A 15,812-nucleotide genomic window follows, 5' to 3' on the forward strand; every position below is an offset into this window, starting at 1 on the left:
AAAATGAAGTTACAGTTACCTGTTTACCTCTCAAAAGTGTGGTTGGAGCAGCTCCTCCTGCATTAGAGGTTGGAGTGGGCCTCTTGTGTCACTGATGTAGGTCTCTGAAGACAGACTTATCCAGCATCAAATGCTAGGACTGCAGTTTCACAGCCACACATATCATCCCTCACCCTGGGCAGCTGCTGTGCATAAAATGGGGATAATAAGATAATAACATTTTCTGCTTCACATAGGTGGTAGTGAGGATTACATGAGATAAAAATGTAAACGGGGCCTGGCTACAAAACCATTTACTCTTGTAATTAAGGGAAGAGTATGCATGGCTTAAAGCCCCACTCCCCAGCACATTTAAGTGTAATGCTGTGCTGGACTCTGGACCAATTGCTGCCTGTTAGAGCAGGAAGCCAGCAGCCCCACCCACCCCATGACAGTGACACTAGAAATTATATCACTGGAGATCAACTAGATATTATGACCAATAGGCTATGGAATAGGTGGTAATACGGCCTCATTAGGGACAATCAGATGTGTGGAGAAGTATCTGCCTGGTGCCAGCAGTAGTTAGTGAGCTTTCTTTCACATTGTTGTACTTGTTTTTTTTTTCAGTATTGGCAATGGAACCCAGGGACTTTGCACTGAGCTATGTCCCCAGCCTATTTATTTATTTATTCATTTTTCCAATACTGAGCTATATCCTCAATCCTTTTTTGAGACAAGGTCTTGCTATATATTACTAAGTTGCTCAAGCTAGGCTCAAACTTGTGATCCTCCTGCCTCAGCCTTCTAAAGTGCTGGAATCACAGGCATGCATCACTATGCCCCGCTGAGCAGAACAGCTTTTGCAAACAGTATTCAACTGCACTGCTGGTTACAGAGAACCTTTTAGTTAAACAACAACAGCAAAAAAGAAACCTTAACTTATAACCAGAACTTTCTCTCAGATTCAACCTTTGAATTTTCTGTGATGATGGACCTCAGCCAGCTGACACCAGCCACAACCCCTCTGGGTACACAGAGTGGCACTGCCACCTCCCCAGATCAGCCTCATTCATGCTTTCATACATGGTTGCTGGTTCTCCTTGGATCAAGCCCAAAATCACTCTAGAGTCTTCTCACCTGTGGAAGTCTTTTCTCTGTGTGTGCTCCTTATTTTCTCTCCATTTAATTTGCTAGTTCCACTTGAAGTCTGGGTCTTCTACTATTATTCAATTCTAAAACATTCTGTGGTAAAGTGTGCTGTGATATGCCCATGAGCTCCTAGAATTTGACCATACTGACTTCCCTCCGGCCTTCTGAGCACCTCCCTTTGCCTTCCTCCATGCTGGGCACTCCTTGTGAGGAACAGGAGAGGGGAAAGGGACAAAAGCTTATGGGGCTCCTCAGATACTCCAGGTTGGGGACCAGCTGTTAGCAAGCACCTGTGGCATTCAGGTAGCCAGGATTCCGCCTCAGGAGGGTATTTCAGCCCCCAGCCTCTTCCTTGTCCTAGTGCAGGTGACTTCCTGTGTCCTTCTCAGAGGGATTTCCTCAAGACCTAGTGCTCAGTGGGAGGCTAGGGTGCTTTCTGCCCTGCACAGCCTTCCTATCTTACAGGGAAGGAGTTGGACATGGACATTACAGTGCTCAGAGGAAACCAGAGCATCCATTCAGTTGAGCCAATGTCCTTATAGTCCCTAGCTGTCATCAGACAGCTGTTATCAGTGTAATAGATCAGCTTCTGGTACCAAGCTCCATTATACAGATACTGTGTGATGCGACCAATTTTCCCAACCTTTCTGCACCATCAAAATAAGCATAATAGCTTAATTGGCGGTTGTGGGAATTAACTGAGCTAAAGCCTGGAAATGCTTGACACATGAGAAATGCTGGTTCCCACCTAAATGTCTGGCAAATTTAGGGCAGGGTGGGAGGCAAGCAAAGGGACCGGAACAAAGGAAAGATGGAATGAGAAGCCAAAAATTACCTTTGAGAACAAAGTTTATTTTAAAGTTATTTTAGGCTACTAGGTTTATCTCTAGTCGATTTTCAGTTTTCTGCCAGATACTCATTTAGGGTTTGTTGGTTTTAGATTTATTTTTGTGGTACTGAGGGTTGAACAAAGGGCCTTTGAGTTGATACAGTCCCAGCTCTTTTTCAGGGTCTGAGTTGCCCAGGGTGGACTTGAACTTGAGCTCCTCCTGCCTTAGCCTCCCAGAGTGTTGGGATTACAGACATGCACCACCATGCCCAGCCTCATTTAGGGTGTTTTTTTCAATCCCCTTATCTCAAAACAAAACCAAAAAACACTTTATGGAAATATAATTCACATGCCATAAATGTTGCCCTTTTCAGTGCTTTCAGCATTCACAACGCAGCAGGGCTGTCCCTGCTAATTCCAGTTTAGGCTTCTAACTCGAGGCAGGTAAAGGGGACCCTCCTATCTGGGCCAGAACCGCGGGCAGCGATTCCGCTGAGTTACTGACGCCCGGGTCTGGTCGTCTGTCCGGGTGGCCCGGCGGGTGTCTGGCGCCCCCTACCGCGGCCTGGGCGCGGCCCGGAAACTCCTTGGCGCCGCCGACTGAGGTAATTAGACCTAGAAAGCGGCCTGGGGCTCCAGGTAAAATTGAGTCCGGTCGGAAGACCAGCCCTTGACTCTTAACTCCAGCCCTTGACTTTTAACTGCAGCCCGCACCAAGTCAGGACCTACATCTCCCCCCCGCTACAAAGATTGTGAACGTTGGAAAGACCTCCTTGTGACACAGGAGCTTAGAGATGGGTTTTAACGTTGAAAGATCAGCTCAAACCCAGCTCGCTCTTACTAGCTGTGTGACTCTACAGGGGTTACTAAACCTCGCTGAGCCTCAGTTTTCTCATGTGTAAAGTGGGAGCAATGATTTTTTTTCTCCTGGGGTTGTTGCATCACAGAGCCTCTCTGAAGCCCTTAACTGCCAATGGCTCCTCAGGGTTCGGATTAACCCATCCTATTAATAATTCAACTGGCAAAAAGATGTCGAGCAGCCCCTCCTGTACCTAAGGAGCGCTCTAGAACCTAAATTACTCACTTCCAAATTGTTTTGCCATGAATGAGAAAGTGGGAAGAAATAGAAGGATGGGGACAGGTGGCAGGAGGCCGTGGTGTCTTCATCTCCTTCGAGCAAGAAACGCCCTGAACCAGAGGAAGCGTATGGCCCCAGAGGACTGAGTCTCTGTTGGAGGGCACTCTATGCAGACATCCTGTAGAAGCCCACTCCACCACCCCTCTGCATACACCCCACCCCACCCCAGCAGCCAATTGGCTTTTGTGGCAAAGCTGTGGGGTGGAAGGGGCAAAGCATCAGAACTGTGGGAACCTGTCCCCGGGGTGGCAGTGCAGGAAGGATCAAAGTCAAGTCCCAGGTGGCCTTGGGCAAGGTACCTGTTTTATTCCCATTTGCCTACTGCACAGGTTTTTGGTGAGCCTAGATATGCTGTCATGGGAAGGTGCTCAGGAACTGGCAGGCATTCCAGATGGCAAACAGGGCCCCCAGGGGTGCTCAGAGGCCACCTCTGCGTGGACCAGGAGCCTAGGGTTCCCTCATCATGGATATGGATCCAGCCAGACACCTCAGGGATGGCCTGAGATAATCAGGCAGCTGTGCAGGAAACATGAGTTCCACTGGACAGAGGTTTGCGCATCCTCCAGCCTAGGAAGACCCTGTTCTTTGAGAGCAGAGGGGACCCAAGGTCTCACCTGCAAACCCCTGTGCCTCTGTGGGTCTGGAGGGCACTGGAGACGGCCCTGCACCACACAGAAGGAGCTGAAGATTGGCTGGCACTCTACCCATCTCCTCCCCACCAGTCCACCTCTCCATGCTCACACCTGCTCCCTCCATCTACCTTCCACCATTCTCAGAAAAGAGTCATAATAAAAAGCTGCAGGTTATCATGTTCCCTGTTGACTACAGGTGTGATCAGTGAATAACAGATCATGGAGAAAGGGATGTGGTAAATCCATGTAGTGGAATCCCACTCAAGTCTTGAACCAGTGACCTATTTGTCACCTGGGTGAATCTGGACATGATGCTCCCTGAAAGACATCAGCGACCCATTTATTCACCAGGTCCTGTGTGAATATGAATCATTCATATGAAGTGTTCCACAGAGGCACCTCCAGAGCCAGAGAAGAGCTGAGGGGTTGCAGGAAATAGGGAGGGGGCTGCTTTGTGGATACAGAGTTTCTTTGGGGGGCAATAAAAAAGTTTTGGAATTAGAGGTGATGGTTGAGTAACATTATGTATTATTAAATGTCACTCAGTGGTTCACTTTAAAATGGTTCGCTTTATGCAACATGAGTTTTACTTCAACCATAAAAAGTTTAAAAAGATTCAGAGTAATAGCAGCTGTGACTTGGTTCCAAGGTTTATACATGCAGGTGCCTCTCCTGCCCCTTGCCTCCTGGTCATCACCCCTTATCCTGTCACCAGTGCATTCTCCTCTTTGTGTCCCTTGCTCTCAACCTACGGACCCTTCTCTCTCCCCCTGCCCTGAAGCCAGCAAGGCTTGCAGGGGGCTGAGGACCTGTGAGCCTAAAGCCGGCTTAGCAAGCCTTTCCCCTACTGAGGCCTCAGTTCCTCTATAAAATAGAGACAGAAATCCAGGACCAAATCCAAAGACAGAATCCAGGACCCTCTGGTCCTCATTTTCTCATCAAGAGACCATCCTTTTCCAAGGGTTCCTTAAAAATGGCCTATTTTATTTTCCAGGTTTAACCCAATTTGTATGCCTCTCCTAAAATTTCTTCCTTATCTCCCACACCACTGCCTCTGAGCCACTGCTTGGACAGTTAGGAGAAAGGTAGGGAATCAGAGAGAAAAACAGGGAGAGAGTCACAGAGGCAGAGAGGCAGAGACAGAGACTGGGAAAGGTAAGCAAAGTAGGAAATGGGAAAGTGAGTGAGGAACACTGCTTTGGTGTGTTTATTTTCCTGTCTGTGTGTCTTGCTGAGATTATAGGCGTCTGTGGCGTGATGACATGTCTGGCTCAGGCCGGGTGCTTCCTCAGGGCCATGCTTATTTAGGTATTTCAGGGCACCATCTTTGCATGAGTCTCAGGCCTGAAATGTGCGGTTGTACCACCTGTCAGTTGGCTCTGTCTTTTGTCCATTCTTCCATCCTGCCCGTGGCTTCCAGAAGGAGGGCAGCAGGAGCCTGTGCTAAGGAAGGAGGCTGTGCCCAAAGTGCAGACCCTTGGTTGGATGCTAGGGTCCCCTGCCCCTCACCCCAGCCTGAGGTGGAGACCTCCTGCTATCCCATCCCTGGCCTCCTAGGCTCCTGAGCTGAGGACACAGGCTGCAGGGGCTCATATAGGATAAAATAGCAGGGTAAGAAGGGAGCTCAGGGGTTATACAGTGACATTTTGGGGATGAAGAACCGAAAGGTTGAGGGATGTGACAACTTCTGTGTTTCTTCCACATCCTAGTCACAGGCCCTAATGTCTTAGGCAGAAAGTTGAAGGTTGCTTCATGGTCCAGTGTGAAACAGTAGGCCATGAGGGACAGCTTAGTGTCACTGCTGTTCAGGACACGGGCTTCGCATTTGGGGCCTGCCTCCTACTGGCTTCATGACCTTGGGTAAATGACTTCCCAGATTCCCAGATATCATAATATCTGTGGTGATGATGATGATGACAAAGATACCTGGCTCAAAGGATTGTTGTGAGCTCATTGAGGTGCCTGTGAGGTGCCCATGTGGTGCCCACAGGGAACAAGTACAAGGGCCTCATGTTGCCAGGCCCAGGGGCTCCTGTAGTATATCAGCAAGCAGCAAACCATCCCCCTACACCCCCGGCTTTCAGGCTCAGGCGCCAGCCATCCTTGTTTGTCCTAAAGCGTGGAAGAAGAGTCACTTCCGTTTGCTCTCTGGGGACCTCTCCTTTCTGGATTTTGCTTCCTTCCTTCTGCAAGCTGACCTCAGGGATGCTCCAGAACAAGGCTTATCTTTCTTAACATGGCAGGTAGGTTCCAAAACATTAGCACTGGGCAGCTGACCTAGACCAGCTGGAGCAAGTGTGGAAGTAGGTCCAGGAAACCTAAGGGCATCTGTCCTCCCAGGGCTGGGGCAGGGGTGAGCCCTCCTGCTTAGAGACTTCCTCCTGTGTAGTCCACGCTTTTCTCTCAAAGAAAAATACTGGCCTTTGAGATGCAAGCAGTTTATTTATTCCGTGTAGTGAATGATAGCCTGTATTTAAGGATGATTTAATTTCTGCACTGGCCCCTATAATTCATTCAGCTTCCTATGAATCCTTCTGATCTCCAGCCCTGAAGGGGCAGTGAGTATGGCACTTGGGGAACAGAGGGGTCACTAGAAAACAGGCTGTGGAACCTATGATATTTTCTGTCTGGCCCTTGACAGGAAGTATTTGCTGACCGTTTATCTAAGTAGAATATATCTCTGTTGAACAATCCATGAAAATAAAGAGTCATAAAAAATTTAAAATTATAATGGAAGTCAAGAGGAATAATAGAATACATTTTTTAGAGCTTATTAAGTGAAATAAATCACCAGTTAGGTAAATGCAGTGTCAGGGGGTTCTTTCAAGCAAAGATCTTTTAAAAACAGAACCCACCCTTGTTTTCCAGCTCCTTTCCTCCTATGGGTTCTCTTTGACTGTGTAGCTCACCCCTGATTTTCCCAGCCACCTGACCACTCACTTCTAGTGTATTTATGGATCGTGGGGGTGAGGGTATTAGGGACTGAACCTAGGGCCTTCCCACTGAACTATAAGCTATATCCCCAGCCCATCTTTACTTTTTATTTTGAGACCAGATAAGTTGCTAAATTGCTCAGGCTGGGCTCAAAGGTATGATCCTCTTGCCTCAGCCTCTCAGACTGCTGGGATTATAGGCATGCCCCACCATACCAGGCATACTTTTAGATATTAATCTCTTTGCCTGACCCCAACCCAAGTTGAAGCTCAGTCTAATATGTTCTCCAAGACACTTCTTGGATCTGCCTCTGCCTGCCTGCCTGCCTTCCTGCCTGCCTGCCTTCCTTCCTTCCTTCCTTCCTTCCTTCTTTCCCTCTTCCCTCCTTCCCTTCTTCCTCCCTCCCTCCTTTCCTTTCCTTTCCTTCCTTCCTCTCCTTTCCTCCCCTCCCCTCTCCTCCCCTTCCCCTCTGCCTGCACTCTAGCTCCAGCCTTTGAACTGTATGCCTGGACCAGTACCCTCACCTCGCTGCCAACAGTCTCTCCTTATTCATCCAGTTGACCCTGCATTTGCTGCCAGGTTCACCTTGGGGCACCTCTTCTGGTGCTGTGCATGCCTGTGAGCAGAGTTTCAACTGTCCACCTCAGCCCCCTTTCCACACTCTGCTCAGCCCACTGAGGAGCAGCCAGCATGCGCCATGCTTTACCCCATTTGTCCTGACTTGGTGGATGTACAGATGGGTGCAGGAGGGGTACTGCAAGCCCTAGCCTCTGATCCAGACTAAGTTTGGGCAATGGGTGCCTCTGACAGCATGACCCACGTCAAAAGGGTAGACAGTTCACTTTTCACAAACCCTCCTTTGACTCTATCCTGCTTTGTTCATTAAGAACTGTTTAGACATTCCTGAGGAAACGAAGGCCACTAAGGGTTAGTGCTAAGGGCAACATAGTGCTGGCCTGCCATGCCATGTTTTTCTTTCTCCCATTCTGCATAGGAATAAGTTGGTTGATGGGGACATGTGTGCATGGGCTGAGGCTGGCAGGGCAAGGTAGCCAAAAGAAGGAAACTTTCATCATGAGCAAGCCTGTCCTTTCAGGGGATCCCTGGTGGACGGGCTTTGGGCTTCCACGAGGAGCAGAGTGTAGCCAGCTGTCACGTCCCTGGATCTCTGCTTTTTCATGCCTTCTGGGTTACCTTGATGTTACAATGTGAGCAACCCCTAGATTGGGGCAACCTGACCTCCTGAGGAGTGATAAGAGCAGAACAGCCGCCTCAAGTGAAGTAGCTTAGGCTGTGCCAGCTTCTTGTCACAGGTTCATTGAGTGAGAGGTTTTCCACTCAGGGGCCACATCTGTCTGATAAAGGGAAGCCTGGGAAAATGAGCCTCCTTGGAGACCTCCAGTGGCAACCTCCAGTGACACAGCCACTGTGTCAGTCCTGGCATTGGAGCCCCACAATCGTCTCTGTGGTAGAACCCCAGAGCCCTTAGGACCTTGCCAGTGATAAGTGGGAGTAGCTCTTTCACTAAGGCAACATGAAGTATGGGGAAAAATGTGCAGAGAGCTGGGGTGTAGCTCCAGGGTAGAGCGCTTGGCTAGTTAGCATATGTGAGGGCCTAGGTTCTATCCCCAATACTACAAGGGGAAAAAAACTAAACTGGTAATCAGCAGCATTTACTTTTTAGTGATGTGGAGTAAGAAGTCAGGCTTACCAAGCCTGCCTCACCTGGTTGTTCTGAATATGATATGATGATATGCCATTGGTGAATTACAAGTGCACAGAAATATCATTACACCCCTTTGGCAGGGATATGGAGCATCTGTTTGTTGCACAGGGGAGTGGGAAGAGCATGGCCTGGGAGAGGAGACTCCTCCATACCCCCGTTCCCTCCCCCATATTCCTGGGAAGTCCAGTCCCTCAGCATCCAACCTATCCTTCACCCTCCCGCCTTCTTTTCCCAGGTGAGCCTTTAACTAGGATGGCTGAGCCCCGCCAGGAGTTTGACACGATGGAAGATCATGCTGGGGACTACACCCTGCTTCAAGACCGGGATGGGGACACAGAGCCTGGCCTGAAAGGTTAGTGGACACCTGTACACAATGCACTGAACACCTTGAAGATCACAACCAACCGCTTGCTTTGCTTTGGCATGGGGTGGCAGGAAGGGTTCACATCCTGACTTGCATTTTCAATACCTTACATCATTACATTGTCATTTGAAAAAGTGAAGATAATTCAAATAGGGGGTTATTTGAAAATTTACCTTTCCAAAGGACAGCGTGCCACAAGAGTGAATGGATTGTGTCAAGGACTGCAGGACTCCCATAATACAGTAGGCTCCTGGAGTCCTTAGCCACTCCTGTTAGCCTGTAGATTGGGAGTATTCATTAGCATGTAAAATACTTGGCTTTACGCATTACTTTTCATCCTTTCCTTAAACCAGGCTTGTCTGTCCCCAATCCAGCAACTCCCACAGTCTGTAGTAGTCTTCTGGCCTTAACAGTTGACCCCGCCCCAATGTACATGTTTCATTTCACAGTAGGGCCACGTGTTCTGGGAACCAGAGCACCCAAAGTCCTTTCTGCAGCCCCTCATACTGGCCCCTCTCTTGCAGCTGGATCACTGAGCTGGCCCAGAGTGCTGTCTTATGCCACAAGGAGCTCTACTCATGGTGTTCCCTCCCTGTATAGCTCTCCATGTGGCCCCCTATGAAGAGGACTTGGTCCCCACCTCCAGACTCAATTCTAAGATGTGAAATTGCAACACCCTACTTTTCTCTGTTAATGCTAAAAATAAAACCCTCACAGCCAGAGTGTGGGGTAGTGGGTGGAAATTGTGAATCTCCAAGGTAGGAGGTGACATTTTAGAGGCATCTAGGGATCCCCTGGGTGTGAAAAGCAGAGACCACCAGCTCTCCTGCATATAGAACAACCATCCTGTCCCCTCCTCCCCTGGAGTTCAGGACCAACTGGGGTCCTGTTTTAGAGACTGGTTTCCATCTCTGTAAGCAGGAACGAATGGGACTAAGAGGCATTTGAGAATTAGATGAGTTCGAGTGCCAGGAGATGGAGAAGGCTGGGGCACAGCAGAACTCAGAGCTGGGGGCAGGGTGCAGGCTCCAGCCAAGCCTCCCTGCCCAAGATCATCACCAACTGCAGCTGAGAAATGTTTAATCATTTCAGCTGTTAAACTCCCATGGGTGGAATCCAAGTTAGAATCACAACATTCTGTATTCGGAGTCAATTCTTCATACTGAATTATACCAATGAAAAACACAATATAGAGGCAGGGCAATTTGCTGGGCATGGTGGTACACACCTCTAATCCCAGTCCTCTGGGAGCCTGAGGCAAGAAGATTGCCAAATTTGAGCCCTGGCCATTTAGCTATTTGGTGAGACCCTCTGTCAAAATAAAAAATAAAAAGGCATGTGGAAGTGGTTCAGTGCAAAGGCCCTGGATTCAATCCCCAGTACCAGTAAATAAATAGTATATTATATTGCAACCAATGTACCATAGTAATGTCACATGTTAATAACCGAGTAAACTGGTTGTGAGAAGGACTCACAAAAATTGCAAGTTCATTAAAATAAAGTCAGAGGAAAGTGTGGTTCTTACCACTCTTAATTTTGTTGTTGTTGTGTGGGGGTTTTTTTGTTTTTTGGGTTTTTTTGGTACCAGGGATCGAACTCGGGTTCTTGGGCTTGCCAGGCCGGCCGCAGAACCACTGAGCTAAATCCCCAGGCCTACCACTCTTAATTTTTAAGACACTAAATTTAATTTGTAAAGTAAGATCAAGTTCATCAAGTTATTTTATGTTTCAAGGTGGCCTAATATGTTTGTTCAAACTGTTATTCAATTCTTTAACATAAAACTTGATGAGTTCTATACCAAAACACACACTGCAACATTTGAGTTGCTAATCTTTTGGAAACTGCTGTGGAAGGAAAGCATTTGAAGATGGTTTGCCTACCCAAAGAATCTACTGCCCAAGAAAGTCCATGATACCTAAGAGATTTTCATAGATATCAAATTTATTCTTGTTTCTGATGGTTTAGAATGAGCTGTTTTTATGTGCAGAGTGACAGATTTGACTAGGCAGAAGGTGTCACTGTACTAACAACAGTTTAGAAAAGTGACAAAGACTCTTTTGAATAATGACAAGAAACTACCTGTGAAAATACCAGAACAAAGAGTAGCTAACTGGTTGTTACAAGATGGAATAGGGCTAGATCCCTGCAAAGTGGGTGAAAGTTGTTAGCTGGCAAAATAATGCACCCTCATGCATTAAAAGGTGTTGATGAACTAACCTATTTTACCTTCCCAGTAAGACATTCAAATGAAACTTGTTTCTCCTCCATCCCTTCTTCCAAGGAATTTAACAAGGATAGTGCAAATGACAGCGACTGCAGACAGGCTGGCGGAGGGGCACCCCAACCCTACCACACAGGGGTGTGAAGCACTTCTTCCTGGTAGTCAGGCTGCTTACTGACAAGACCCAAAGGCAGTCTGTATGCTGTTACCCCACCATTTGGCTGAAAGCTTGCAGGTTTTTATAAGCTTCAGGACCTGGGAGTGTGCACATGCTAGAAGCTTGGTTGGGATGAGCCATTCTTAGCTGAAAGGACACTGCCAAGGCTAGTGTGCAGGGACAGTGCTGTTTTGTTTTGGTTTTGGTTTTGGTTTTTGTATCAGGGATCAAACTCAGGTCCTTGAGCTTGCGGGGCAGGCGGCAGAACCACTGAGCTAAATCCTGGGCCCCAGGGACAGTACTTTTACAAAGATTGTGCACTCAGTGAACTCCACTTGCCTCTTTTCATCTTTGCATTATGCTTTGTGCATAGAACCAGCCCCTGCCATCTTGAAACTGACTCTAAGCCTGCTCATACCCCAGAGACTCCTGTTACCCAAGAGACAACACTTATCTCCACTAAATGCCTCATCACACCCACAACCTAACAAGTCCTATCCATGCTCATGTGCCCCCATCCTGGACCATCCCTGGGCTCCACACTGCTGTTGGTGATACTACCATCAGCTGGTCCATCATGACAGTAGCGGTACCCTGGAGACCTCCCCCCACTTCTCATTCAATCCAGACTTTCTTGCCACAGACCTTACCACAATAACCAGTGGCCTCTGTAGGCTCTTTCCTTCTTCAATCCACCAAGGGGTAAGAGTCATTTCTTAAGGTAAGACTCAGCCAACCCTGGCCTGCAGACAAGATCTGGTCCCTTCACCATTTTTGTACAAGCAGAAAATAGTCTTTACTTTTCATATGGTTGATAAAACCCACCATCTTGAACATGTGGCTTCCACCTTCACGGTGTCTCATGGCCACCGGAAAAGAGGCAGAAGATGGACACAAAGGGAGCCCTTCTCCACTGAGCTCCTCCAAGACATGTTTTTTTCCTGAATACCCTGTCCATATACTTCCCTTGACATTTTATCAGCCACCTTTGCCTGGCCAGAAGGCTGGAAAGTATGGCCTTTAACTGGGCACAGCTCCATCCTGCATTGTTTCAGGTCTCTGTTTCCAAGGAAATGGACTCTGTGACCAGCAGTCTGTGTCACAGAGCAGGTATTTGCACAGAGCGGCACTGAAAGTCCCTGTGTACCTGAGGAAATATTAATAGCATTTAGGCTGTGACTAAAGAATGATGCTGGATGTTTTCCTCACCTGGCCAGAACCCATTCATCCTTCTGATACAATGGTCAGCCATCTGCCAGAGCCCCAGGGATTCCCAGTCAACATCTTATCACCATTGTCAGTACCATAAAAAAAAAACATTCAGTCTCCTAGTGGTGCACAGTGCTATTTGGGGCCCTTTAGCCAAGGTGGGATGTAGTGAGTGATGGTCATCATCATCCCTTACTGAGAGGTTCCCACATACAGCCCCAACAAACACAAAGTGCTTTGAGTATACTGTAAGCAGTTTCATGTTCGCAGAAGCCCCATGAGTGGATGGAACTGCTGCCATGCCCATTTTACAGGGGAGACAACTGAAGCAGAAGGAAGCTAGTGCCTTGACTAGAGCCACACAGCTGGCAGATGGTGGATTTGGGCCCCATCTGCCTGACTCCAAAGGGTGTGATCTATCTTTCTGCCACCTAGATTTCAGTCTAAGCCTGAATAGGACAATGAAAGCCCACTCATCCAGTAAATGCTCATAAAGAATGGGGAATACGAAGGCTGGGGATTTAGCTCAGTGATTTCACCACCTGCCTTGCAAGTGCAAGGACCAGAGTTTGATCCCCAGTACCAAAAAGAAAAAAGAATGAATGGGGAATTCCTGCCACATGGAGATGAGTGAGGTCACTGAGCTAAAAGCTGATGGCTGAGATGCCATTGGGAAGACTGGAGAGGCTTTCTGGGCACACAGAACCAGGGTCAGGAGAAGATGAGGAAAAGTAGGTGACAAAGATTTTCTAGCAAATGGCTTAGAAACTCTGATGGGAACTTCTTGTGTTTCCATCTCATCCATCCATCTATCTATCCATCCGTCCATCCATCCATCCATCCATTTATACATCCATCCAGTCATCAATCTAATCATATATATACCCAATCATTCAATAATCTACCCATCTATCCATACCTCCAACCCCCTGTATAATCATCTACCAGTCCTGTTATCCATTGATCCATCCATCTATCAGTTTGAGTCATGGCTTACTGTCATAGTCACCTGAGCATTCAGGTAGAACTTAGCTGAAAGGAGAACCTCAACATTGTCCCCATAAACACTTGGCTCCTTCATGTCAATGGGAACTAGATCTACAAATATAAATCCTTATAGTTTGCAAAGTGCTTCACTCTGAATCCTCCCAACAGCTCCAGGAGGAGGCAGGTAGAGTTGATGTCAGCTCACCCACTTTTTAAATGAGGAAACTGAGGTCTTGAAAGGCAAGTCCAAGGCTGCCTGACTAGAAAAAGGTGGAACTCGGACTTGAACCCAGATATCTTGGCTGTTGGTCCAATGCTTTCTGGACTGTAACTCTCATTTCCTTCAGGAGACCTTCAGGGGCACACTCTCAGCTGGTCCCAGCCCACTCTGGAATACATGGACTTTTGGGGCTTTTGGTCTGTGTGGTCTTCTTTGCCCCTCCTTAGACTATGTTCCTAGAGGCAGATGTTCTTCTGAGCAGCTGCTTCCTTCCAGGAACTAGCACTCAGCTCTGTGTATACAGGGCTGTCCAGAGGTCTTGCCCTTCTTCGTTTAAAGGCCCTGACTCACCCAGCCCCTAGGGCTGGGTGAAGCTTGGATAAGTACATAAAATGACCAGGACAGGTTGACTTCCAGTAGCCAAGGTACCGTACAGGAGGGAACATTTCAATCTTCCTTGGTGAAGAAGTAGATCTCTTCATTTCTATTGAGCCAACAAAAGCCACCTTACCAAGGATATTCATGGTAGAGGGTGTGGCTCTGGACCACTGCAGTCATTTGAGCCTTTCAGCCAGGCTTTGGATACTGAAAGGACACTTTCCTTGTAGGCACCCATAGCTGAGGTTTCAAATGGAGTAGAGCTTTCTGTGAAAGCTGGGTAAAGTCCAAACATAGCTACATGTTCATGTAGGAGCAGGCACTGGGTCTGCCCTGAGCTGATTCCTTTTCTAAGGTAGGAGTTGGATCCCCTCAGTGGGGGCATTCCCAGGTGTCCATTTGTTATTAATTAATAGCAGTAGCATTAATTAATAGCAAGTTCACATGTGGCTCAGCTTTCTGGTATTCACTGCCTTTTTGTCACTCTAAGGACCTTTGTTCCCACCAGAACTGGTGGATCACAAGGTATCTCTCCTCCCACCAGAAGCAAACGTACATCACCTTTGCCTTCATCCAGTGATGCTGGTGTGGAGCATTGTTGGGGCCAGAGGGCTTTGGTCCTCCGAGATTTGATCACATGGCCATGGGGCTCATGCTGAGGGGTTTGCAGCTCAAAAGACACTGTTCCCAAGCTCCCCCTGAGGTCCAAAAAGGTCTGGGGAGAGGCATCCAACCTGAAGGGTTCATTGTGTATGTTCCAGAGTCTCCCCTGCAGACTCCTGCTGATGATGGATCCGAGGAACCAGGCTCTGAGACCTCTGATGCTAAGAGCACTCCGACGGCCGAAGGTGGGGCCTCCCTCCTCCACTGCTTCCCTCAGACACCCGTACCCCACCTCCAGCCTGTGCTTAGCTGTGCTTTCAGCTACCCTTCCCCTGCACCCGCCACATGTGCCGCCCTTCTGGCTGCCTCTGCTGCTTTGTGTCCTGCTGGCTGAGAGATGTGCTCATTCAGTGCTGTGCAAGGCGGTGTATGGGAGCTGGCCTGCTTTGGTGCCTAACCCGACAGTGCCTGGTATGGGCAACTCCACCCTGTGTGTGCTCTGCAGGCAGCCACACTTGCAGAGGCTGGGTCGTGGGGCAAAGCAGGGCACATGCACAGGTCTGTCCCATATCCATTGTCCTCCCCTATCCCATCCAAAGCACCTACTTTGCTTTTCTTTCAGGGGGCTGTTAGGGCCCAAAGCAGCAGCTTGGTGAAGGAAGGGGTGGGTCGTACACATCTCCATGCCCACACTGTGGGACTTCTCATTTCTTGAGCTATGGGCATGGCCTTGTCTTCTCCCCTGTCCTCTCCAAACATTTGAAGCACCTCATGTATTTCCTGAAATACTTCTTAATCCTGATTTTGACCACCTTCTCTTGCCTCCCATCTGTGTCAGTTGAGACTACTGCGTTTGGCTGCTGGAAATAGAAAACCCAACTAACTGGCATACATGTGAAGAGATTTATTTGTATCCCATAATAAGATATCTGGGCTTCAGCAGCAGTTTCCCATGTGATCAATGCTCTTCTATGTTCACCTGTCATCTTCAGTGATTGGATTGGTGCCTCATGGTTGCAACATGGTTGCTGCCTCCTAAGCAAGAACAAGTCACAAACCAAAATGGTCAATATGACCCTGAAGCCAAATATGTTCCCTTTTCATTAGGAAAGCAAGAGTTCAGCTGGGCATGGTGCTGCACGCCTGTATCCCAGAACTCAGGAGACTGAGACAGGAGGATCGCTGCAAGTTTGAGGCCAGCTTGGGCTACATAGTGAGTTCAAGGCCAGCCTGTACTACAAAGCGAGACCCTGCCTCAAAAAAAATAAATAAATAAATAAAAG

General features: G+C 48.1%; 1 protein-coding gene across 30 annotated transcripts in view; it reads left to right on the forward strand.

Annotated features, from left to right (window-relative positions):
- Mapt (microtubule associated protein tau) overlaps positions 1 to 15,812 on the forward strand; it is a 99,437-nt gene that overhangs the window by 44,004 nt on the left and 39,621 nt on the right. For 23 of the 30 annotated variants that reach the window (XM_021247541.2, XM_087203864.1, XM_087203868.1 and 20 more), the window contains 2 exons: positions 8,626 to 8,742; positions 14,688 to 14,774. In XM_021247541.2, coding sequence (XP_021103200.1) covers positions 8,643 to 8,742; positions 14,688 to 14,774 — 187 coding nt within the window. In that variant the 5' untranslated portion in view covers positions 8,626 to 8,642. The remainder of the gene's footprint in view (positions 1 to 8,625; positions 8,743 to 14,687; positions 14,775 to 15,812) is intronic. The other 7 variants (XM_087203875.1, XM_087203877.1, XM_021247546.2 and 4 more) reach the window with 1 other exon arrangement.

This window comes from Heterocephalus glaber, unplaced genomic scaffold (assembly GCF_053883595.1).
Source record: "Heterocephalus glaber isolate CG9 unplaced genomic scaffold, H.glaber_assembly_v1.0 deba00001813, whole genome shotgun sequence".
Classification (NCBI taxonomy): domain Eukaryota; kingdom Metazoa; phylum Chordata; class Mammalia; order Rodentia; family Bathyergidae; genus Heterocephalus; species Heterocephalus glaber.